The sequence below is a fragment of the Hyalella azteca genome, unplaced genomic scaffold, assembly GCF_000764305.2.
Source record: "Hyalella azteca isolate HAZT.00-mixed unplaced genomic scaffold, Hazt_2.0.2 contig9419, whole genome shotgun sequence".
Taxonomy (NCBI): Eukaryota; Metazoa; Arthropoda; class Malacostraca; order Amphipoda; family Hyalellidae; genus Hyalella; species Hyalella azteca.
The window spans coordinates 24,839-51,875 of record NW_025939491.1 but is presented as its reverse complement, the minus strand read 5'-3'; the positions used below and the strand labels follow the sequence as shown (position 1 = coordinate 51,875).

The following is a 27,037-nucleotide window of genomic DNA, read 5'->3' as shown; positions in this document are numbered from 1 at the left end:
GTTGGTGAGGTCGCCGTCACCGTGACTCCATGAGTGGTGACAAACTGACCCTAACTATATTTAGCATAGCATAGCATAGCATAGCAATCTCGGCATCAGATGTTAGGCTTCCACAGCCTGTTGCCGATTCTGTTGTGCCTGGTACTCGTTTCTTGGTCCATACTGACTGCTGATCCTTTGATCAGCTCTAATAAAGGTGGGAAGCTCGTCTACACTGTAGACAAGGTCCCGCATAACACTATCCAGTCTGTTCTTGAAGGCATCGACGCTGGGAGCCTCCACCACCTGTGCCGGCAGTCTGTTCCACCTCTCCACCACACGCTGGGTGAAAAACCTTTGACGAAGACTCGTATTGCAACGCTGCTTCTCCAGTTTGTAATGGTGACCTCTGGTGTTCGTATTCTTTTCCAGTTNTGTCTTGAATCCAAGGCACTTTTTTCTTTGCATGCCCTGTCCCCAACTTGGGTATGCACTGCTCCATAGCCTCCAAGACCCCACTCTTCACTGCACTCCATGCCTCACATACATTCATGTCCTTAATCCTGCGTTCCAGGTTTTTAATTCCAGACGCCCTCCGAAGCGCCTCATAGTCTCCCCTTGCAAAATTCCAACGCTTAACACTGCTCTTCTTCTGATCTGTGTAACATTTAACCTCAAACAGCAGGGACTGATGATGACTCTTGCCCAGTGGTGCCTGATGTCTAACGTCTCCTATCATCGCTTCCTCACTAGTAAAAATCTCCTATCATCGCTTCCTCACTAGTAAATTTGCTTGGACAACTGAAATAGCCCAGCATTGCCCAATACCATCATAATTTTCATACTTCACCCCATGCGCGACGTGCGAACATGCTGCAGAGCAAATTAGCCAACAAGATTACTTGCTGAAAGCCAAGCTGCCACAGGGACTAAATCCCTTCATGGATGTAAACCAGTAAGCCAATGAGCTGCAAGCTGCCAAAATAATGGTCATAATCCACACGCTAAACCCCAAAATATTTCTATTCCATGCAGACTAGCCCCTTCACCACTTTTGATAAAGAGCGCCCTGCGCCACTGCCGCCACAGAGCTATCAGTACACTGCTATCTCTATACCTCTCCAGCCTGTCTGTTCTTCTAAAGGCTATTGCTGCTATTCCCCTGCCTGTCCGTTCTTCTGGAGGCTAAACCTCCACGCTTACCCCCTGCTCTCCCTCCTTTCCTTTTGGTACCAGCTTGCAGAAGAATATTCACATTCTAGCTATCCCAGTTTCCCATTCTTTCTCATAATCTCATGTTTCAATCATATCTTAACTGGAAAGAATAGTTTGCAAGATAGTAAATTATCAATCTGTTATAGATCATTACCTAACCTAACCTTAGTCAGCGAGAAAACCCGTTGCGGAAAGGTGGAGAGAAGGGGGTAAGTGGGGAGGAAGAAGATGCTGGTGAACATCAGGGCTGGGCTTACGCCTGCAAAGTGGGTAAGGAGAGGAGACAGTCCAGTGCGGGGCCGTTCCCATTTACGGCAGTCTGGTGCGGTCTGCGGACCCTGTGGCTTACGGCATTTGTAAGAAGTGATGGTATGGGCTTAAATCATTGGTGTAGGAGCAATTGGGCATAATCCGTTTGGAGTACCTATCAGCTTGTGCCAAGCCTTGTGGGCTGAGGCATTGCTTGTTAATCAAGCTGGTGTGGCGACTGGCAAGATGAGGCAAGTAAGAACAGCTGCATATGTATTAGGCTGACTATTTCTATTGCATCATTGCATGTAGAGGGTTGGCATTGGCTCTTGGGCTAATTTAAGAGTAAAATTTTTCGGCTATGGCAGCAGTAGCACTCCCTGTTTGCTTAGTCATTAGTGGCTACTGGCGACTCGTGTATCATAGGCAGTAGAATAGGTAGGTACAGTGTTCACGAACTTATTAAAATACAAGAAAGTATGATAAAAATGCAAGGGTCAATTTTAAAATTTCGTTAATTTTATTTTGTACGAGTCGAGTACGACAGTATAGCTACGGTACCTAGCCTACCTACTACCTAGTAGGCTAGTAGCCTATTACTAGCCTAGCTAGGTATAAGAGGTAGGATAACGTAATGATTCAGAATTAAAGATGTTAACAATATTTTTGAACAATATAATAATTTTGAAACACTAAGACAGTGAAAAGATTTTTACTAAAATTCAGTCATAGGTCTTCAAAATGTTTATATTATTCAAGAAATTTATACAGGAGGGAGCCAAAAATTCTTCTCCTATGACGTCACATGCGTCCGAGTCCCAGAAAAGAGGGACCGGTAGTTTTATTTCATCCCTAACGAAATTCGTTATTTTCAGATAATTTCATTGTACTAGTACGCTTAATAAATCGAATAAATTCAATTCGACAGTTTTGATCTCTTTTTAATTCCTACTACATTAGAATATTTATAAAATCTAAGGTCGAATATTTTGCGATAAGGTTTCGAACAAATCCTGGGGTTTGTTTTCAAATACTGAGAGAATATTGCGCTACTACTGTGTGACTGTCTTTGCATCTGTATAATAATATGCTATTGTGTATTGCGCAAGTGTACATTGTACAATATTATTGCTCAAGTGTACATTGACAATGTCTTGTAAAATTTGTGTCCTCTTGGCATTGAGTTTCCAAAAATTTACAGATTACAGTGATATGTCATTTTTCATGTCATAGGTCTAGTTGGCTACCTAATTGCTTGCCAAGGCCCAAGTTGCCACTCCCATTCGATTCTCTGACTGATTTCAGTTAAGCCTACCTAGTACCTACTTAGCCTACTTCATTCCAAAATCCAAATTTCCACACAATGCAATGTAATTAAGCGTTTAATTACCCAACTTATATAAATATTGATTCAAGAATTAATTGCATTTTCTACATTTTTTCCACATTTATATGACTGAAAATTTTACATACAGAATTAGAATTGGTATGAAAGTGGTCAGACTCAGACAGGTCAGTGAATAATGGTTGATGTTGAATAATTGTTGATGATGAAATTTTATGCTTGATTAAGTAGATGAACTTTTCTCTTGCCAATTTGCAAAAGAAAATAGAATTAAATTAAGGTTCATGTATTAAAAAATCACAAATTGATTTAGAAAAATCATAATTGATTTTTCTTCACTTTCCAATCTGGAATACTATTGGATATTGGATAGATTTTTCTGAGAATTACAGGTAAAAATGATAGTAACATGGCATGAGTGATGACTGATGACTATTGAAAAAAATGGAGGAACGGGAACCTCTGTCCGGTAGTGATCCGGGCAGGGAGGGGGGAAAGGGAAGAGAGTGAGACTCCTGGCAAGTCCTCGGTCATGCTCTTCACCCCAGGACCCCAGGTACACACCAATCCCAATACCACCCATCTGCCACTATCTGCAATGGCATCATCCCCCTGGATAAAACCCCCAAAATCCCTGGTGTCACCTGGGATACACACTTCACTTTCTCCCCTCATGCAAGAGCCATTGCCACAAAAGCAATTAAGCAATGGTTCTCTCCGCATCTTAAAAGCTCTTGCTGGCATGGGGTACCAACTGGGGCTTCTCCAAGGAGGACATAATTGCCACCTATCAAGCCATCACTGGCCCAATCCTCAACTATGCGGCCTCCATCTGGTACCCTGTCGCCTTACGCACAGCAATTGCCAGTCTGCAAACAACACCAAACAGGCAAACACTGCTTTGAGATTAGCCACCGGCTGCCTCAAAATGGCCCCAATCTCCCATCTGCCCCAGGAGACCGGCGTCCTCCCTTTGTCCGCGCACCTGGACCTTGCTTATGCCCAGTTCCTTGCCAGCACCCTCCAGCCCTCCCATGCCTCATTTTGCGTGGTTTCTGCCCCTCTCAGGGACCGCCCTATGAAAACCTCCATACAGTCGAGGTTCGGCCATCTTGTCTCACCACTTTTGGCAAATGGTATCTTACCTGCCAGGGCATACGGAGAGGCCAAGCAGTCTCTCTGCATGGATATTGCCTCCCAACTGAAGCTATAAACGCCGTCCTCATTGCTCCTCCACCGCCAATTGCATCGGTGGAGGCCTCACTCCCACGCCCCTACCGCTTGGCGCTATCCTAGCTCCACTTGGGATACTGCAGCTCCCTTGCATCCTACTCCACTATGATCGGGTGCTCCCCCAGCACCACCTGCCCGGAGTGTGGGGATCCCCTTCAGTCAGTCCAGCACCTCTTTGTCTGCTCTGCCTTCCCCATGTCCCTCAGTGTCTCCTCATTGTGGGACAGCCCTGTGGAAGCAGTGGCATTCCTGGCCACCCTCCCTGCCTTTGCCCACCTCCCCCCTCTTCCAGTGCCTGCCCCCCACCCACCACCTGAGCCTCCCCCCCAACGAGCGTGAAAGACACAATAAAGAACAGCATGACTTCAAAACTCATGATTACTCCTCATGAGTGAATAGTGATTCTTAAAAATTGCAGGTAAAAAATGCCATTTTCCTCATCTTACACTATTGAAGTTAAAAAAAACTTATATGATTGTTTAAAATTGACAGCATTTATTGGATTTACAGAGCAGATGCTCCACTTTCCAGGGTGTAGAAATAAAGTCAATAAATAATTTAAGATCTTTGATGATGCACCAGCTGCAAAATTTATGTTTTCAGAAGATCTTGCCAACACATTCACCATGCAAATGTTGATGGATTACAATTGTACTTTCGATCAAAGTGGCCAAGTGGGTTGTGGGACAGTGGGTGTGGCAACTTTATGGCCATTGGCCCAGTTGAGATGATTGGCACAGATGGATTGCATTTTTGCAATATGCAGTATGATTGATTTGCTGATCTGCATTCTGCATGGAGCATTGATTTGGTCAGATGTACCTCTATTAAATTTGCTGTGAGTGACAGATGCATCATGCAAGTAATCATAACAAGCAGGGTTACTCCAATTTGGAATATCAGGCAAACATTTAACCCTTTACTGCCGGATTTTCTGGGTCAAAAAGTGCAAATTTTGATTTTCCTGTTTTTATGCTCATCTTTAAGTTGACATTCTGACCTATCCAATGGTACAAAAATCTTCTCTGTATGGTGATTTATGCATTCACGACAGATCGCAAAAGGGTTAGGGGTGGTGGAGTTATTTCACATTTAAGATAAGCAGAAATTACTGGCCAGGCACATAAATAGAATGTCTGAAGATGCTGCTCTTTAGTTACCCAGCTGCTCTCATGTGGGATGGTGCTCATGTAGTTGTTCCCACCATCCTTGACTGAATTTCAGCTCCAGTAACATCTAGTCTTGTATCCTTGCCACCTTGAATGCCCATTTTGAGGTGCTTGGGACTTTGTCACACTCTACTGAACATTCACACTTATTGTTGCTGCAAACCTATGAGGCTATCTCTTCCTAGAGTTTTTGAGCTATAGCAATGAGAAATATACCCTTCGATTTGCTATTAAAAGATCTAGAGATTGGTTGTAGCATTTTTCAATTTCATTATAGTTTTGAAAATATTTGAAAAAAGGAAATGGGAAATCAAAAAATTTTCAAAAAATTTATACACAAAATGACCCTCACCCACAAAAATTAGAATTTGGAAAATAACATGACCAATTGATAGACATGGTCTTTACACATCAAATGATATGTATCTCACTCAATGTTGTAGCTTGAAAATCCTAGGAGGATATAGATTTTTACAGTACCCTCTTTTTTACTGGTTTCTGAAAATTTCATGTTTTCTTTCTTTTTTTTTTAATTGACATGAAAAAAAAAGTGGTAGATTTTAATTTTACATATGTATACCAAGTTTCAAAGAGATCTTTTTGTAAATGAACAAAATAAAATTTCCACAAGAAATTAGTAATTTCCATAGGAAATTGGAAATCTTATTTTGGTTATTTACTGATGGATCACTTTGAAACTTGGTACAAATATGTAAAACCAAAATGTAAGACATTTTTGTTTGTGTCAATTTTTTGAAAAAAATTGAGAAAGATCATTTTTTTAAATTGCAGGTGAAAATAGGATGTTTGTCTTCCTATTTACTAATTAAATTGGAAAAAGGCCATAGGAACTGGTGAAATCAGTCAGATTCATGGGCATTTTTGTCTTATGCTCTTCTGGCTTCTGCCCTATTTACCACTTTGGTGATGGCCAAATAATGATAGGCGCTGGCAATGCAGTGATTCGTTCTGAATACTGCTTGCCACATTTTAGGCATAAAAAGCTTATCTTGGCACCACTTTCTTCAAGTTTGCACTCTGCATCCTGGCACTTGCTGTGCATGAAGAAAGAAGTCATTGAACAGGAAATCTACTTGTGCATCTGCTCAGTCAGCTGTTCGAAATCATTCCAAGCAGTGCGGTGTCCTAGTCTCTGAAAATAACTTCAGAATTTTAGTTTTCACAGCTGGTCTTTCTGACTTATAAATAAATTTTTAGAATCCTTTTGAAACCTTACTTTCTAACAGAAGCCTAGCTTAAATGCAACACTTAACTCTTATGCTCTTGAGATTGTAAACAAGTATGCCAGTCTTGCTGTGTTATTTTATGTTGATTTTTCTTTTACTTTTGCTTACAAAGGAGCTGGACTCTAAAACATTTTCCTTTATAAAGATAAGGATGTTTGGTTCATTTCTGTGCCATCTTTGATTTTAAATTCCTTGTTAATATTCAATTCCAGAAATTGAGTTATGTTAGAACCTGTCAAATGTATGGTGGGTTAAGGATATTATTTTGGCAATTATAAGTAGCATGAATGTAATGATGACCCAATTTTTTTTAATTCTATCTGATGGAAAACAGAATTCCTGATTCCTTTGTCTTATTTTTATAACCTTTTTAAGCTGACATAACTTTATATTTTAAGTCCTTCTAAGTCTCCTTTACTCCCTTCCACTGGTGAATTGGGATATGTCACACACCAGACTTCAAAGATCTGCATTAAATTTACTGAATACTGGTGAAATTTAATTTACTGAATTTTTTACCCATAATTTTACTGTAGTATTTTCAAACCTGATGGTAACCTTCAAACTAATCAAAATTTATTAGATAACAAAGACCTACTCTGTGAGTTTTAGACAAATTAGATTGTGAAAATCTTGATCCATTTATTCTTAATAACTATGCACAACTCTGAAACTTTCAGATTTTTATTTTTGGCTTAACAATCGGTGTAACAACTATAGATTTAAGATTTCTTTGACTTTATATAGAGTTAAAATCTGACTATGTAAGATTTTTGACACTCTCAATTTAGAATATATTTTATGCTTTTATCTTTCACAGTTACTGGCAGTCAGTATGTTAGTCTGACAATGCTAAAGCCACGGTATGCAGACCAGCTTTGTCTGGTTCTGCTTTCTGTTTCAATCAACATTTTAGATGTGGTTTGTCAAACCCCTGTTTCTGAGAACCCATATTTAGGAAGTGGTTCGAGTGAGTTGAGTCGTTATGATCCAGCTGCAGATCCTCGGAGCAGTAGTTATGATCCATCTCGCTCTGGAGCCAGAACATCTGGTGTTATGAGTCGCTCTCGAGCTGCAATCCTTGATCCGTGGAGAATGGCATCTCTGACTCCTGTAGCAGGCACTGTGCTCTCAGTTACAGACCCCATTCTTGACAGTTGTCCTTCTCACTGGGTGCTCAATGGAAAGTCTTGCTATAAGTTTGTGCGTTCTCCCAGGAAAAATAGAAATGCTGCAAGAACACAGTGCCAGGTAAGTGAAATAATAGTCAGAAAAATTATCCAGAAGCTTTATTTGCACAAAGTTGTAATATTCAATCATGTTCTTAAAAAGTTTTTAGTCAGCTATATATAATAATAACTTGTTCCAGGCATATGGAGCAGACCTGGTGAGTGTCAGCTCTAAAGAGGAGCATGGATGGCTGACCAGGCACTTGCATGAGACGGATCCTATGCAGCGTCGCTGGTATACTTCAGCCAAGCAGAACACTCCAAACTCTTTTGTTAATGAAGGTGATGCAAGTCCATTTACTGACATGATGGAGGCCCTTCTGCCCGACCAACTTGCAAGTCCTAATCTCAATTATCTTGCTTACACGTGAGTACTAACTGATGTAAACTATCAGCATATTAACATAGAAATATATCCTTCAATTTAGGGTGGATAAAGTTTGATTTGAGAGGCTTATAGTCTTTTAGGACTTAAGCCATTTAAAATATTGTCTTAGTTTATTATTTATTTTATCATGAAATACAATAGTATTTGTGTAAGATCACATTGTGCTAATGTACAATGGGTAATATATCTGTTGCACTGCATTCATTCGTGCTCATGGCATTGAAACATAAAATCTCACGTCCTCATTCATGTTCAGATATTCCAACTTGCACACTGAGTGGGGGCTGCTGAAGGTTGATGGAGAAGAGGAGCTGCAATACATCTGCGAGGTCCCTCTAAACATGGTAGGCTGGCTCCAAGAGACGCTCGTGGAGCGCACTTCTGAGTTTGGTGTCATTGTGATTGACCCTAAGAAAGTTCCTCACTCTCCTGTCTTCATAAAGCAGCCCAAGAGTGCCATGTTTGATCTTGTCAAAAGGGACCTCATCAACTATGTATCCATTACATGTCTTGGTAGGTATATACTTCTGCATGTGCAAACATTCATTTTGCACTAATAAATTTCCCCAAAAATTATTTGCTGGCTAAATTTAAATGTGAAATTCTTGGTTTACTTATAATTACCTATATCTTGAATTTTAGTACTGATTAGTTTTGCATTGTTAGTTCAATTGTGATTAGATATTATGTTATGTAAATTTCCAGCAACTATGAGTAATTATTATTACTGTTACCTTGTGCAGCCACGGGTTACCCTCACCCCACCTACAAGTGGTACAAGGAAGACTATGAAGATAACCTGCTTGTGTCGCGTGAAATTGATCCTCTAACGGACCGGCGCTTCACTGTGTCCGGCGGCACCCTTGTCATCAGCGAGCCTAACTCGGTTGGTGGAACTACGTTCTAGTTGCTTAAAATCTAACCTTCATATTGGCATACATGGAATATATATGTGCTCATCAGAAATGCCTCCTACCCTCCATTTCTAGTATTTTTTAGCCTATTCAATAACCATGCCTAACTTTGTGCCGCTTTTATTTTCTGCTGTTTGTGACCATTTATGCTGAATTTATTAAGCCTAAAAGTGAATATCCCACAGTCCAATATCATAATTTTCATTCAAAAGTTATCCATTTGAAATGAAATTAGAGTATTTGGTAAATTACTAAGTATAGTTTTCAGTTTGTCTCTGCTGAAATTGTGTGCAATATATATTTTTTTTAATATTGGGTCTTGTGTTGCTTTTATGTGTATTCAAAGTATAATTTATTAATAAAAGTGTATGTTCATGACCATTTTTATTTCAGATCAAAGATCGCGGCTATTACCACTGCCGCGCATTCAACAGCTTCGGCAGCATTACGTCTCAGAGCGTGCAGATTTCCTTTGCTTACGTCGCCGAGTTTAATCTGAAGCGATCGCCTGAACAGGGCAACCAGTTCTGGGGCAAGGCAATCTTCTGTGACCCGCCTCAGCATTACCCTGGTCAGACGCGCTCCATATTGACTTCATTTCTCAGTTTGGGAAGCATTCTCGTCGTAGTCTGATGAAGTGTCTCATTTATCATGGGATTCGGATTTTTCTATCATCTTTATCACTGTAATCTTTCTCCTGTTGCTATTTATCCTTCTATTCCAAAGTACTGCTGTGTGTAATTCTTTGGTGAAAGGTATTTGAGTGTGGTTAAAGCTACAAGGTACGTTGTTCTTCGCAGACGTTCTGTACTATTGGGCGCGCAACTACTTCCCCAACCTGGTGGAGGAGGACTCGCGCACCATGGTCTCATATGACGGCAACTTGTACTTCTCTTATCTGGACTTCATAGACCGCGGCCGCTACAGCTGTAACGTCAAGAGCACCGTTTCGGGCGTGGGCAAAAATGGCCCACTCTTCACTCTTGAGGTCTTGCCTCATCGTAAGTTACTTCATTCACATTTTTTTCATATTTCATACGAGGTAATCTAGACTCAGTAAAATACAGTGGTAACTGTAAATATGAGTTTTCAGTTGTTATCAATAAAAAGATTTTCGTGAGTTTACTCCTGCATGTTGTTCTGGATTTGAAATACCAATTAGCAATACTACATATCTGAAAAGGAACCCAAACTTTCGCGCTAATACCTGGTCGCCATTTTTGCAGCTAACTACCAGCAGCTGAAGTTTGCCAACAACTTCCCCAAAGCTTTCCCCGAGTCCCCCATCCGCGGCCAGGACGTTCGGCTCGAGTGCATTGCTTTTGGATAGTGAGTCATTGGCAGCAAGTGTGCCAAATATATACCCACCGTGCTTTGTATCAATTTTTAGAGCTGCGAATTGAGTTTTAGATTTAGCCGCAACAGAATTGAGCCTCAGTATTTTAAATTTGATCAAAATTTGTGACTTTGAAGCCGCCAGATTTTATTAAACGATTTGAATTATCCACGGCTAAAGTTTGCTGTAGGAATTCTAGAATTGTAGTAACTCTTATTGATTGGAGTGAGGTTAACTCTCTATTTTCCAGTATTTGTGGATAGTTACTATAAAGTTTGGAAGGTGTTAGTGAAAGCATTATATTACTATGCATTTCGAAAAGTAGCATCCTACGTTATCAGTTAATTGTTCAATCTCTGTAGAAAATCAAAGGCATATTGCTGGTTTATCTTATTATGTAACATTCAATGAAAATTGTCATGTACCTAAATTATTAATTTTCATGGTTCAGATTCGGTCGTAAGTTCATGTTACGTGAAACTTTCTTGTACACATTCTTCTTGTAACATGGATGTCATACCTCGCTCTGAACGTATGAAGCTTACATCAAGCTTTCTTTTACTCATTATTCTTGTCAAATTAGTTTTTTACTTAATGAGATTGTTTGTGTCCACCAGCCCGGTACCTTCATATAAATGGTTCCGACGCAACGGCAACCTGCCTCGCGGGGCCCAACTCACCAACTACGACCGCGTTCTGACGCTGCCGTCCGTCGAGCCTGGCGACGTGGGCGAGTATGTGTGTCAGGCCACCAACGAGAAGCTCTCCATTGAGGACAGCATTAACCTCTCCATCCAAGGTGAAGATCTCGCTTGCCATCTCCTGTAATTTGCATTCCTACTTTTATTTGTGTTATCCTGCTATGTGTGACCAGGGATGTGTCTTGTTGAATAACTATCAAAATCTGTTTGGCTATTTGCGACCAGGAATCTTGCTGAATAATCATCAAAAAGTACCTTGCCCAGCATTAAAATGTTTGTTATGCATGTTTTGGAGAAATTAGTCTGCAATTGAAATTTTCTCTCATCATTAGATATGTTATCATCAAGAGTGGACTGCTTCAGTTATCCCATAACTTGTTTCTAACTCCTCAGCCAAGCCGAGCTTCACGATCCCACTACATGACCAGTTCATGGCTGAGGGCGAGGACCTGCTGTGGGAGTGTGAGGCGTTTGGTATTCCTGACGTAGAGTACGAGTGGCTACGTAACTCTGAGCCCCTCAATATCGAGACAATGTCGCCTCAAGACGCTGAGAGATACACCATTACGGTTTGTTGAAATTCCCACTGTTCTGTATTTTATTTATGGGTTGAGAAGGCTCCAGTCCGAGGGCATAATTTATTTTAATTGTAGAAATAATTCTCTAAATGCTATCCTGATGTCACCTTTCAATTTAAGAAATAAGTAACTGAATCAAAGTGCCATTCACTTCTTCAGTTAGCCCTTCGAACAAAATACCTATTGACTCAGAGAATAAAAGTTTATGGTATTCAGTAGTAACTTACAATTATTTTAAGTTTGAATGGCTCGGTTTCAATATTCCAGTAGCCAAACATCTAACCTTTGTAATTTAATCTTTATAAAATAAGAAATTATTTTCTCGTTTCTTGTGATAAAAACGTTCTCGTGTGGAGTGATTTAACTCATTTAATATAATCGCCAGAAATGCTGCCTCTGTCCATATTTTTCAGCATATTTCTGTCCATCATCCAGTGTTATCTGTACTCATGAATCGTGAAACTCGACGTAAAAAACAATAGAATTATTCGTTATTGAGTTTGTTGCGTTGTTCCTGTGTGTGCAGACGAGTGTACTGCAGATCATGAAGGTGCAGGCGAGTGACGAGGCGTCCTACCAGTGCAAGGCCACAAACCAGCTCGGCTCGTCCTATTCCGCTGCACAGCTCCGTGTCTTCAGTTAGTATCTACCACCTTCTGATAATACATTAAACATCGCCTCTTATTATATTAAGTTACATCTTTTTCTTCATTTACCACCATTTTACAATGTATTCAAAAACCACTTCTTGTTGTATTTATTAGTATCAAGTGTTTTTGTATCACTTCCATGTGATATTGTATGTACCGTTATCTTATATTGTGTTCACTGCCGTTTGTTATATTCACACTATAAATTTTGGCGAATAAGCTTACTAAACTTTTGTTTTCCTTTTTTATCCATCATAAAAGTCTAGAAATTAATATCAATTATTTCTTTTTGGCAGAGTTGGCCCCAACATTCAGAAAGCAGCCAGTGGAGACAGAGAAGTATGCGGCTGAAGGCATGAACACGACTCTGGAATGCAACCCTGAGGCTGCACCGCTGCCTGAGTTTGTGTGGCGCAAAAATGGAATCAGGATTGGATCAGGTGATCATCTCTTATTGAATCACTTGCAGAACTTAATATTTATCAAATAGTATGCTGGCGAACAAACTGACTGCCCAAGCTGGCGAATCTTGGCGACTACCGTGTACCTCATTGCTTTATCTGGTGTAAATCTTTTGAAAATTTAAACAATTTTGCTTCTCCGAGCATTGAAACATTTTTTGGCATGTCATCATTTCAAGAGTTTTGAAACAAATCTCAATTTTCTACTATCAATTTGAAGCATTCCTAGTTCTTCTCAAGAAGCTGTAACGTTAGTATAAATTTTGATTCAGACTTTGTCCTGGATATAGTTTTAGTGTGCCTCATTTATTCTATTACAAATTTTTCCAGCGGGCCGCACTGAAATTCTTCGGTCGGGGATGCTGGTGATCACGTCCGTGACTCGCGAGGACGCCGGCAACTACACGTGCACGGCCACCAACGCTTACGGCTCTGCATCCTCTTCTGGGCGCCTTATTGTCCTCAGTCTGTGTCATGATAGGGTGAACCTTTTGTAAATACTTCTTTCCTGTGGTGCTTTATTGTCCTCAATGCCACGCAATGATATACATTTTTTTTAAATGTTGGATTCTCATTAAGTTGCAAAACTGCGATAAGTTTCCACTGGAGTCGTCACTAAGTTGTGCATTATACGACTTGATTATTGCATTTATTTAATCGTTATGTAGTTAACCGAGCTTTATATTTTTATTAATGCTGTTATTTCTGTATTCAATAATTGTGGTCATTATGTTACAGTACGTCCCGAGTTTTACCGCGCTCCTCCTGAAACAATCCTAACGTCTGTTCGAGAGAACGTGACTCTGGAGTGTGAAGCGTACACGGACCCTCTGCTGGACATGGCTTACTACTGGCGCCAGAACGGCCTTAGAATCCATACCGACGACGACACCTACCTGCGCAACCTGGCTTACATGCAGGTCAATATTGTTGCTAACCTGGCTTACATGCAGGTCACTGTTGTTGCTAACTTGGTTTACATGCAGGTCACTGTTGTTGCTAACCTGGTTTACATGCAGGTCACTAGCAGCTTTGTAGTGTTAACTTGGCCTTTGTGATCCCACTACCTGCAGTTGATTCAATGCGCTCTTTATTTATTCGGTGCTGCTTGATGCTTAACATATTTATGACGAGACTGCTAAAGCGTTTCTTGCATCATTGACAAAATGAACCATTTTGATACTTACCTAATGGTTTGTTCATAAAAATATAAAAACTTGAGGAAAGATACCACGAGTATTTTTGTCTTTATTTTTTTCTTTGTGTTTTAGTTTTTGTTGGTTAAATTGTATTTTTTTGCCATGCACTATTCGTTAAGACATTAATTTTCAACCTCTATTTCTGCAGGGATACGATTTTGATTACTACATCAAGAAACGATCCAAAACGGTGAGATGCAGAGAATGAATTTATATTTAGGCATCCCTGTATGAGTCTATGCTGGCATGTTTGCTATTATCATAGAAATACTTGCCAGATTTATAGGAAATGTTGAGTGCTACGGGATTTGAATAATTTCATATCTGTGTTGACTTTTGTTCGTGAAAGTAGAGTGTTCTTTCTCTTGCAATATTGTTAACTAATTTATTTGGTGATGTGGCTATGCTATTTTTCAACTAAACTTCAATTTTAACAATCGTAAGAGGCAGAACTGTACTATGCACTTGAGAACTGAGTTACAACACGAATTGCAGGCCGATCCCAGTCTGTACCGTGTGTCGACGACGCGTCGAGTGAGCAACTTGCTCGACTTTGTCAACTTGAGACAACCGCCATTCGAAAAGGTTTGTATTTCTTTTCCTTACCAATTCGAAACTATTTTCTCAATTGAAAAAAATTTACATTTTTTGGCCATTCACATTGTCGTATAAGATATATAGTGGATCTTTTTGAATTAATTTTCAATATATAAAAAATTTTTTATTACTTTATTTCTCTGATAGTTCCTGTTAAGTCCTCATCCTTTACTTCAAAGCACTCCCGCAAATTCCTGTCATGATTTCGTGCAGTACCACTCAGCACTGTACATTTTCTTGTAATATGATGAAGCATTGATATCATGCTGCCTCAGGGCTACCGACCCGGCTACCTGCGCATACCGAACGTGACGCTGTCTGATGCTGGAGTGTACGAGTGCGTGGCCAAGACACCCGTGGCTACCATCGCTGTAGAGACCATCATCACCGTACACGGTCCGCCTGGACCTCCTGGTTAGTACCAAGTACTTTAGTACTCTACTCTTTCAAATTTACTTCCACAAAATTTTGAAACCCGATTTCACTTTGAGAACATTGCCTTTTTTTAGAAAGTTCTTTAGCAAATACAGTTTACAAACAGGCCTGATTTTTGGATACCAATTTCAGTGTTGCTTGATTTTTTCCATTGCTTTCTTAAAGTAACTTTTTCCTTTGTAAAAGGTGGCGTGACGGCAGTGGATGTGACGAGTACGACAGCGCGAATACGCTGGACGGACGGAGCAAGTAACGGCCGCCCCATCCTGATGTACAGCATACAGGGCCGCACGCAGTGGACGCAACAATGGGTCACGGTTGCCCACAACGTCACAGCTGAGGTGCGTCCTGAGGGATTGGTTAGCTGTCTGGTATGTGATACTATATAAGTTCTGTTGAGCTGCCACATGTGTTGCGTTCAAATAAACTTGTATGTAATGAGTTCTGATGAGCTGCTACATGTGTTGGGTTCAAATCATCGCCTTGTATGAGGTTACTTTTGCTAAGCCGCCACATTTCAGAAATAAGCCCAAACATACAAATCAATTGTTGACCTACTGATTGATTAAATAAGCTTTGCGTACCTTTGTTTAGTTCATTGGCTATTTGTATCACGCAAATTCCTTTTGATATTAGTTTTAGTTTATTATCATTTCTTGCAAATTCAACATGTCAATGGTAATCCTGAGTACAGCTCTCAAAAATTCACATGCAGGCCTTGCTATGGGTGACAGTAACCTTATGTTGCAGATCGTAGACAGGCGCAACAACCGCCGTGAGCATCTGCTCGATTCCGTGCTGTCGCCGTGGGCCATCTACACATTCAGAGTGAAGGCCTACAATGAACTCGGCTATGGGGAATACTCGGCTCTGTCTCCACAGGTGAGCATGCAAAAGTGAAATAATTTTAGGCTTTAGTATTGGCTCTCTGTTGGCAGTCATGACTGAAGTTGCAGAGACGTTATCTACATCCACAGTTTCCTGGACCAAACGCATTTTCATTTATAGGTTTTGTGTCACTTGTATACAGAAATAATGCAAATAATTTATAGTTCAGTTGAATATGTTATACATCTTTCTGTTCTTGTTGATTCTGTTATTCTATTTGTGTATTGAAATTGTTTGAAACGCTTTGTGATTATTTTATTTAGGTAAATACAAGGACCGACATTCCCTTCACTGTGCCGAGGAACATTGGCGGCGGAGGAGGGAAAACTGGTGACCTGACCATCACTTGGGAGGTTAGCAATCGGTTCAGACATCGCTTTAGTACTGGAATATGGCTGTTATTGTGGTGTTTTATTGCTTATTTTTTCAACAAGTTAATCCTAATAGTCTGTTTAGAGTGGTAATGGAGATCATTACACTAGTCTTAGTTTATGTTTTCGATTCATATTGTTGGACTAGAGGTCTGTTATTGACATAAAATTGCATGTGGTATTGTCATTGTTATTCCAATAGCCAATTCAGTTGAAGTGATCAGCCCACTCTAACAATATTAATGGTTATGCATACAAAGTCATGCGCAGCCCTTTGATGTATTCAACAATTGACACGTCAGTATCATTTAATTTTGGCACTGCAATGTTTCCACCACAGCCCATGCATGGAGAGCATCAGAACGCTCCTAACATTCGGTATCGCGTCTTCTGGCGTCGGGTCGGCAGGGACCCTGAACTGCAGTTTAAGAAGCAAGATCTTCCTGAACGCCACAACCGCGGCATGTTTGTTGTATCAGTTGATCCTGTCAAATACTTCTACACGGAGTATGAAGTCAAGATTCAAGTGAGTTAGAATTTGAATTGTAAGCTATATAAGAACACTTGATTTGATTCATGCCTAATAATTTATTTCTTATTTATAGTCAAGATTTCGAAATGTACCGTGACTCCTCAGTTTCTTTTATCGAATCAAAAGTCATTGAATTTTTGTTCAGGCATTCAACAGAGAGGGTGCGGGGCCCATAAGCGAGCCCGTGGTGATATTCTCTGCAGAAGACATGCCCCAGGCGCAGCCTACGGAGGTGGCGGCCTACGCTCACAACGCCACAGCCATCAACGTCACTTGGGTGCCCATAGAACCTACGCGCGACAACATCCGCGGCAAGCTCATAGGATACAGGGTGAGAGTGATGACATCCGCGGCAAGCTCATAGGATACAGGGTGAGAGTGATGACATCCGCGGCACGCTAATAGGATACAGGGTGAGAGTGATGACATCCGCGGCAAGCTAATAGGATACACGGTGAGTGTGATGACATCCGCGGCAACTCGTTAAATTCTTGGCAAGAAAAATCTTATTGACCTGGAATTTGATTAAATTACCCGTATTTTATGTTCAGTTGAGGGATATGGTTAATTCTGAAAAACCATTGTGCATGCCTGCCATCTTACTTCGCGTGATGTGTGAATTGATTGTATAAAAGATTTTTCAACAAACAATCTCATTTAACATTCCTTGTATCCGCTATGAAGAAGTGTTTTCTTATCGACCCCACAATTATACGAGATTCTTTGCACTAATTCATTAATGATGATCTGAGAAATATGAAATATCCTGTGGCGTAAATTCATATTTTTTATGTACCTCTTCGATGCAGATCAAATACTGGCGCAGGAGTGACGACGAGAGCGACAACATCATCCGTCTTAACCTGGGTGCTGAGAACTCTGCCACGATCGTGGGTCTCATTCCCAACAATTTTTACTGGGTGCGCGTCATGGCCTACAATAGCGCCGGAGCAGGGCCCGAGAGCGAGAGGTTCTTAGGTCAGTATCATGGTTTTTTGCATTCAGTCACACTTTATTGTATTAAAGTACATTTTCGCAATATAGTGTAGTTCCTCATTTTAGCTCATTCTTCCTAGTTTATGTTTTGATCTTATTTCGCAGAACGAACCTGGCGCTTCCCGCCTCTGACTCCACCGAACGCCGTGGAAGTGTTCCCTGTGAACCCCAGCACCATCAGAGTGACCTGGCGCGGCATCACGCCATCGACTTCAGAGGAACCTCTCACTGGCTATAAGGTCGGAAATATCTATTAATACCATAGCTCCTGAGATAAACCAGTAAAATGCTATTATAATTTATCGCTACCATTATTTTTTTTGTCGAACAAGTCTGAAGTGGTTTCATGATGAAATTTTTACACCTCTATATATGATTTGATTGCTATCCACCTATTCGTTATCACTCATATACTTGATATCATTCTATTTCAGGTCAAAGTGTGGGAAAGCGACCAGGACTTCACAAAAGCAAACGAGACGTTCTTGCCCATCGGCAACGAGCTCCAGGTTTACATCAGCGACCTGACGCCTGGCAAGACCTACAAGCTCAGGGTGATGGGCTTCAGTCGCGGTGGCGAGGGAAAGATGAGTTCTCCGCCCTGGGAGTTCCAGATGGGTGCGTTACTTCTCTTGTTTCCTTTGTTTGGCACGGAATTCTTCCTATCAGATGGTTTGTACATGAAGAACAACAACAACAAGAAAGTGATAAGATGTCCATTTATATTTTTATTGTTTAAATTAATGCTACCTCTCGGAATTTCGTTCATAAATATTGTTCACAATTGCCGGATGAAGCACTAAATTCAATCTAACAAGCAATTTTAATTTTAACACTCAAAATATGTGGTGCTAGGTTGACTATGCTTAATAACTCTTATTTTAGATCTCGTTAGATTATATTCCTTTTCATAATTTTGTAAAGAATGAATGCAATGAATTTCTTGCTATGATGTTTGAGTTTTCATTGCCGCAAGGATAATCAGCTATCCTTATTATCATCATTCATATGTGAGCAGATACAACCAAAAAGTGAGCATTGAGCAGATACAATTGCTAACCTTTTACATTTTTTTACAGAGTCTTTTATATTTTTGACTAGAATAATCTTCTCACCAAAAACATATTTGTTTATGTAGACGGTGATTTGGTGCGTATTTACATGTTTGGCACCTACCTTAATAATCAGCTTTAAAAATAAGAAATCATGTTTATACTTACGTATAGGTCTATTTTTATGTTCTCACATATTTGTTTATGTGAATTCAGGAGATCCAGAGCTCCTGAGGGGCCGTTCAGGGCGGACAACCGGCAACGCAAGCGTCATGCTGACCGCTGCTCTGACACTCATCCTGTCAGCGCTGCTGCGACGCCAAGACAACTAACACAGCCTCCTCATCAAAGTGAACGCATCTATGCATTTAATGAACACATTCCGCAGCATTCACTCATCGTCCATCCATTCTATTTGCGTTATGTTCAACTTGGACTGGAATATTTGTTTGGATATTATTCATACCAAGTGACTGTTGACTAATTCACCCACGTTGGCAGTCCCTTCGTCATGCCCTGAATTATCTTGACTTAGATAGGAAATATGTGATCAGGTTCATGCTAAACTAGCAGGTTTGAGTATTTCTCAGTCCAAATTTAACATTAGGTTTCATGCAGGCATTTTTAAATGCACCAACAATGTGCCTTTGACTGGTCCCTGTCAACTAAATGCGGATCTTATTTTCGATTCTCATACCTGAACAAATTTTAAGAATTTCCAGAGATTATTTATGTTGTTTTTTAAGATAACTTTGCTCTTTTATCTTGTGTAAAAAAATTTGTTTCGTTTCTATGCAATTCCATCCACTTCTTTTCAGAATTATCTTCTTGAAGTTTTATTTGCTGTTCACAGTGAACGCTTCATTAATCCGAATATTTTAAATATTGTTGAAATTCATTTATTTTACAGAGGCAAGGATTTTCCATCTTTAACCCGTTGCCACTTCGGGTTCACGTGCAATTCGAATTTTTGAAAGTCGTTCATTTGTTACCTTCTCTTCCATTAATTATGAAATAATTGCTCGTAATCTCTAACTATTTACTCCCGAGTCCGTGGGTTGCATGTGGAATTCAGAGTGTCAAGACTGACGAGGAGTGTTGCAAATTTGCATGCATTATGCACCATCTTCGCGGGTAGTTACTACGTTCGATCCTGCTGCGAAGGGGCGTTGTGAAACACATCGCGCTTCTCTTTTATTAACTCAATGCAAAATGGCATTAAATTTTTTGTCTTGGTGCACGTGAGTTCTTGTAATCCAAGTCGCAAAACTGAATACAAACGACGTGCTAATAATGAATGTTATCTTAATATATTTAAGTGAGGATACTTAACTTTAGTGATGCGAAACATACAGATAAATAGTTTTTATTAATTAGCACGAGGTTGACTTGTTCTGGTACATCGAAAAAACTTTAAATGATATGCCACTAACATTAAGCAAATTGAATTGTGGAAGCTATGCAGAAAATGACTAATTGTGAAGATCAAGCAAAGATATTGAAGTATTCGTCATTTGAATCTCATGTTCACAAATGTAACTCTGTAATGTTTGATATTAGTTAACTTGAGCTTGAACATTTTACCATAAAGACGTATCTGGTAAGCGAGGTTTAAAGGACGTTGGCGGACATTGTTTAGACCTCTAATCCGTCCTCCATCCTAGTTCCATTTGTGGAGTTCATTCGTCCATAAATACAATCAAATTTGTACGTGCGTCTCTTCCGAGTTTGTGCACAAGTTCTTAGTATTAAATATCGGAGAGCGAGATCTGTTCCGTGCTGAAATGTGTATTTTCTACTGTAGAGATCTGTAGCAGCATGCATCGTACGTTATGATCTAATTTTTAAGATGAACCTTATGTATCTCTGTTAATGGTGTAGCGTTCAACGAATCCGTCCTGAAAGATCTTCCAATAATCTTTAAGGTATTTAGTTAAGGTCGAGTAAGAGCGTAAGAACATGGTTACCTTGCAATAAAGTAGGCTAGACCGACGGCTAGAGTGCAAATCGATGAAATCTATTGAACAGTTTATGTCAAAATTTGTGGATAATTTTCAATGATAATTTTTTCTTCAGAATAATTGTGTAATTACAAGGATTTGAGTGCATAGCAATATCTATTGAATTAAATGCAACTTTGGGTACGATTTTTTCTTATCCCAATAGTCATCAGTTTTAGTAGCTATATTCATTATGAAGCTCGTATTTTTCCAGCTTCTAATTAGACTTTATCAAGTTGGGAATGAATAAAACCGCTTCTTCGCAATGACGATATTGATCCCATTGTTATTAAGTCCATTAACTTCTATTATTCAATGTTATTAAGTTTAATGTTGCAAGCGATTACACGACACAGACACACATAATGCTTGAAAGCTAATCAAACTCGGTCTAATTAATCAGCCGTATCATGACCACAATCGCATATCTAATAGCCTCCCCACCAATCATAAGTAATAGCCTTAAATAATGATCACAGACGTACAAGTGCCAGGTGAGAACTGTTCCCACTAGCCGGGGACGCGGGGATGAAGACCCTCTGTGCCACCCACTAGCCAGGGATGAGGACCCTCCGTGCCACCCACTAGCCGGGGATGAGGACCCTCCGTGCCACCCACTTGCAGGGGAAGCCCTCGACTGAAGGCACTGCTGTCAGCTCCACTTTTGTCGCTGCAACAACGGCACCACAAACACTTAGCATTTAAAAAAAATTAAATTAAATAAATATTCAACTAGTAAATGAATAATTCGTGATATTTCGGGCTCCAATAACGAAATTAATTATTTTATCTCGATAGACTGTCTTAATATTTAATTGCGATGATTCAAAAACAACTTCACGAGATATTTTAGTACCTGGCACAGGCGGCTAAAATATGAATGGGATTAAAAGGAGAAATATGCACGGAAGCAAACAAGTTTTGATACACGAGGACATATATCCATACGACCTCCATTGAACTTCAAGCGTACTGTACTCTTGAGGGCAACCTTTACGACGCGAGTACAGGGTGAGACCTAATGCACCTACGTATCTTTAGAACAGGAGCTATGAGACTCAACGTCAGGCCAGGACCTATGGGCCTACCACTGAGACAGGACCTATGTTAGCTACCATTAGGGCAAGAGACGTAACGCAAAGAGGTTACCTCCTATGACACCTACATTGTGGACAGGATTCCTGGAGGTTGTACTTGGCTAAAGGAATGTCGTCGAGGAAGGCGACGGAGCGGTGGAAGAAGACGGTCTCCCAGCGGTTGGGGGCGAGTAACCACAGCGCCACCCCCGCCTCCTCGCTCAGCAGCGTCATGACCGCACCCGACCCGCTGCGTTCACTGGCGTGACTCTCAAAATCCTTTCAAAAAATTAGCCTCTGTTAATAAATCATCCTCAACATGGGAGTTATTCTCAAAATCCTTTAAAAAAATTAGCCTCTATTAATAAATCATCCTCAACATAGGAGTTATTCTCAAAATCCTTCAAAAAATTAGCCTCTGTTAATAAATCATCCTCAACATGGGAGTTATTCTCAAAATCCTTTAAAAAATTAGCCTCTGTTAATAAATCATCCTCAACATGGGAGTTATTCTCAAAATCCTTTCAAAAAATTAGCCTCTGTTAATAAATCATCCTCAACATGGGAGTTATTCTCAAAATCCTTTAAAAAAATTAGCCTCTGTTAATAAATCATCCTCAACATGGGAGTTATTCTCAAAATCCTTTCAAAAATTTAGCCTCTGTTAATAAATCATCCCAACATGAGTTATTCTCAAAATTAAGATAAACTTTTAAAATATAATTGGGCGCCACGTCATCCAACCGTTCACTGCCTTAGTTCTCGAAATGCCTCTAAAAATTAACCTCTGTTAATAAATCATCATCAATACTGGAGTTATTCGCAAAATTAAAATAAATGTTTAGTACATAATCGGGCGCCAAGTCATCAAATAAGAGAATAAGAGAATTAAATCCTGATAAAAATAGGTAGCATGATAACCTGTCCGAACACTTCACCTCTATACACCCTTTCACGTGTTACACTCATAGCCTACTTTTTTCTAGGCAGGGCAAGACATACTTAGTTAATCTCGCTCATACATGTATTAGGATCATGAAGCTTGCTCAATTCTTTTAGGATCACTAAATAGCGATTCATACTTTAGAGTGGGTTAATTTGTGTGATGCGTGGCGCCATAAATACGTACATACTGTAGAAGGTTGTTCATGCGCGTATCCACGATACCTATCGTATTGTGATATTGCCAAGACAATCGCAAAATTCGCCACTTTCATTAACTTAAATCCAGTCCTTCTGCAGCGCAGCTTCTATTTACGACCAGAAAATAAACTGAATAGTGTTCAACGAATGCTTATTCGAAACGTTGTTATAATACAATACAACTTACATATAATTAATTTTTAAACCTCAAATAATTATCTAATTTCGAAAAAGGTAAAAAAAACTGATTCTAGAGGTTAATCTCTGGTCTTCAGGGATTAGAAGCAATAGACATAAAGAATGCCCATTAATTCAACATCACGAAATATTCAACGTCACAATTCAAGCAGCTCATCAGTTTAAATGTTATAAAAACTATGAATAATGACATTTTTGGACACTTGTTTATGAAATATATATCCTGAGCATGTGCGTATTTAGGAGCTGTTATAATTACCATCGAAATCATTTATCAATAAAAGAGACAAAGAAAATAACTCACTTGATACAACCTCCTATGCTCAGCATTTACGGCAGACTCAGAGACAGGGACGCCATCGTCGTCAATGGCGTCGGCGTCGTCGTGCAACGCAGCATTATGCATGCTTGGTAGCAAGCCGGGCAGCGTGGCTAATAAATACAGCGATACAGTTAAACTGAGACCCAAAAATCATCGATACACTTAAACTCAGAGCCATATATGACAAGATGTTGCCTCTAGTTAAGCTCTAGAACACTACTGTGCGCTAACAGCTTCTAGTGGATGATTGTTCCTAAGTCAGAACTAGGAAGGAAAGAGTAAAACTAGAGGTCGTTACTTCAATTTGTCCAGTTTTGGCACCGAAAGTTTGTCTACCGAGTATCTAATTAGTAAAAGGCTTCCTACAGTCAGCACCGACTGATTGACTGTTCAATTAGCTTCAACTTAGCAAGAAATTAAAAACATAACCTTACTCACAAGTCGGTTTCTTCCCCTTCCACACGAGCTTTGCCATCCACGAGCAATGCTTGTTGTCCTGCGTGGGTTTGCAGCGAACGGCGTCGAACTGAACCATGTCGTCCAAATTGAGGAACTCGGTGAGCGCTTTCGTCGTTATTTTTCGGCCAAAGTTGTAATACTTCGACCTCAAAAAGAGAACCGACTCCACCTGTGACGAGAGCTTTGAGGTTAGTAACATAATAAGGAAAGTACCGCCTCCTTTTGTAGCGTGTACTTATGGGATAGTCGCATAATTCGTATCAGTTATAGTAAGAAATTTGGTGATGCATAAAGAATTCAATTTCAACCCTCCACTTCCTGGTGTGAAGAGTTCGTGACATAATGTTAGATTATATATGTTTATACCGAGAGTAGTTACGTGAGTGGAGCCTGTGAGCCATCTTTTTCGATCGTTCAGATTCATTGGGCGCGCTTCTGTCGCCCGTACGACACCACGAACGATCGAGATTAAACGTAGTCGGCATGTTAGAAATTTTTGAAAAATCGCTCAAGTCGGTCAAGTTAACTGGCGTTTTCATGATCATGCAAGTAAACCAATTAGAATGACAAATATAAATTACTAGAAAAAACTGAGAACTTTCAAGCCACGCGAATAATAACACTGCACTGGATTGGGTAGAAACAGCCGAGTGCGACTTTCATGCTGAAGCTGGTATTAAATAGAAGGTTTAGATACCAAAGCCTGAAACTAAATGGAATTTTCTGATATAATATATGCCATAATTGAAATTTAAACAAGTACGTTTCCAGCGCTTCAGAAAATCTTGATCTATTTCGCGCCGAAGGTCAAACTCTCATTTATACAGCGTCGTCTCTCTCGAGTGTTACAGACTTGTAATTTCGTCCACTCGGACAATAATGGAGGTTGTGGTCAGTTCTGTGTACAACCTGAATTATCGTCCGAGTGGACGAAATTACAACAAACAAAACAAACTTTCTCACAATTTCCCGTTACATGTGTATGTTATAGAACACCTTGTCAAAGAACATGAACTCCAGCACGCCTTTGCCAGGTTCGAGCAGCTCGACGCGGCCCTGTTGGTTGGCGATGGTGAGCGGCTCGTCCGTGTCGAGGCTGCGCCACGCACGCGCCGCGAAATACTCGCATGCGTCAGGGTTTGGATCCTGGAAATAGAAATACATCGAACTTGTTCATTGAATTAATTTTTCAATATCGTAACATTTCTATTTTCATTAACTTGATCATCAACTTGAGTTCTGTCTCGATTCAAATTAAATTCTAACTTTCATCCGCTAAAGGCCATCCGCGTTCTGACGCACGTCAGAAAAAATATAACTCAGTACTCACTGCAGTGAGTGACAGAGAGCGCATTTTCTCATCGACGAAAACTTGAGATAACGGACGGACGGAACGACAGACAGACAGACGGACATGGCGAGCACAATAGGGCATTTTCTCGATAAATGAGAAAATGCGCTAAAAAGGCAATGAAACTGGTTAAAAAATATGAATGGATAAATAGCCGACATAATAATAATGGCTGAAGATTTGAATATAATTGCATCACATTGTTGAGATTTTAGGTGCTAAGAAACATTAAAATTTATCAGATAACAAGGCCAGTAGCGTGCGAAAGCGAAAAGTTGCCGTACTTTTAAACAATTATAAATAAAACTGCAAACCTTATCGTAAGGGTGACAGTGGAATGTGACGCGGTCGCCTACGTTCAGGATTCCATTGAAAGAAGCGTAGCTGTCCAGGAATTCGTTCTGCAATAACCAATGACCACAATGACAAGTATATCAATCCACTGATACAGTGAGTTCTGGAACCGTGGTGTAAATGAGCACAATTCGTTTTCACTAGTGTACTTGCACTACAAATTGATGGGCATAAGAACAGATTTAAATAGCTCATTAGGGTTAGCCAATGTTAATGAAATTGTAATCCATTTGTAGGACAAGCAACGCATGTGCTCGAAGTGTCGCTATGTTTTGGAGTACATGACTAGAAATGGTATTTACCATGCCAAATTAAAGTCTTTTCGAGAACATTATCGGAACATTACATCGAAAATTATGTTCCTCATTCACCCTGAAATTTGTTCTAGTAATCTAGAAGTTGAATGATAATGTGCACTAATTCCAGGTAGAATATATTATTTCTTTAATCAAAAGCGCTGGATAGAGCATCTTACCTCGTGGAAGAAGTTCTTACACCAAAGGATTGTCCTCCAAATGTTCCCGCCGAGCTCAAACTTGAGAACAGCCTTGCTGAGTCCCGCGATCTCGAGCACCTCCCCAGACACGTAGTATAGATACCGCTCAGCCATTCCCAGGCGCGGCAAAACTAAAGTCGGCTAACAAATATTACGCAGGTAAAGACGATTATGAACGTTAAATTAAAATCTAGCTTCGCCAGTTACGTCACACAGGTAGTGTGTGCTAAGCTAACAAAATATTAAGGAGTTAAAGAGAGTTTGAGAAGAGAGTTTGATCATAAGCGGCAGCGGAATATTCATCTAAGTTCAAATGTATCGCTAGTTTCACGCGACTGTGAATACCAACCTAAGATACGGAAAATACAAATTAATTTAATTCGTCCATAAAAACGTAATATGTAGCGAAAAGTTTAAGCTTAAGCGTATTGATTGATACTAGCGTAATGGCGACAAGGTTTACTAGTGTGTCAGCAATGAAACGATTTAGCACTGAAACTAACAGAACAAATATCGCCAGAAAGATGGAAGGTCTGGACAATAATAAATTTATTATATAAACTGTCATTTATCAACCTACAGAGGCGGAAGCTATCAAATGCTTGCCGCAAAAAAAAAAAAAAACACGAAAGAAGCAGTGATTGCATATCACAAAGGGGAAGAATGATGAAAGAACAGATGGAAAGGAACAAAAACGGAGGCCCTCGTACAGGAGGCGCTTATGCGAGACGTCGGTTGCCTGCACGTGAAGCGGTGAAGCACAGTGCAATGAACCCTATCTTTGTAATGACTAAACCCCACATTTGAACTGGCTAAGTCGTTGCCACTGTTCATGAGTGTGTCAGTATCCCCCCTTAACACGATAAGTGCGGCA

General features: G+C 40.0%; 2 protein-coding genes across 3 annotated transcripts; one reads left to right on the top strand and one right to left on the bottom strand.

Moving 5' to 3' along the window:
• Positions 1-7,135: 7,135 nt before the first annotated feature.
• LOC108683393 (contactin) lies at positions 7,136-20,906 on the top strand. The gene is made up of 25 exons (XM_018172705.2): positions 7,136-7,688; positions 7,807-8,033; positions 8,311-8,567; positions 8,798-8,940; positions 9,362-9,539; positions 9,769-9,969; positions 10,195-10,297; positions 10,922-11,103; positions 11,399-11,574; positions 12,110-12,221; positions 12,530-12,673; positions 13,025-13,159; positions 13,433-13,614; positions 14,042-14,083; positions 14,389-14,478; positions 14,766-14,904; positions 15,112-15,266; positions 15,676-15,807; positions 16,077-16,166; positions 16,525-16,710; positions 16,862-17,047; positions 17,526-17,694; positions 17,818-17,951; positions 18,147-18,330; positions 18,981-20,906. The coding sequence occupies exons 1-25, from the start codon at positions 7,239-7,241 to the stop codon at positions 19,094-19,096; spliced, it is 4,113 nt and encodes a 1,370-aa protein (XP_018028194.1). The 5' UTR covers positions 7,136-7,238; the 3' UTR covers positions 19,097-20,906.
• LOC108683394 lies at positions 20,115-26,522 on the bottom strand. 2 transcript variants are annotated; one of them, XM_047882018.1, is made up of 8 exons: positions 26,143-26,522; positions 25,628-25,714; positions 24,959-25,108; positions 23,942-24,131; positions 23,486-23,613; positions 21,930-22,119; positions 21,330-21,434; positions 20,115-21,296 (listed from the first exon to the last, which is right to left on the bottom strand). In XM_047882018.1, the coding sequence occupies exons 1-7, from the start codon at positions 26,275-26,277 to the stop codon at positions 21,349-21,351; spliced, it is 966 nt and encodes a 321-aa protein (XP_047737974.1). In that variant the 5' UTR covers positions 26,278-26,522; the 3' UTR covers positions 20,115-21,296; positions 21,330-21,348. The 2 variants fall into 2 exon arrangements, with proteins under 2 accessions (XP_047737974.1, XP_018028195.1); XM_018172706.2 differs by having other exon boundaries at positions 20,115-21,434.
• Positions 26,523-27,037: the final 515 nt, after the last annotated feature.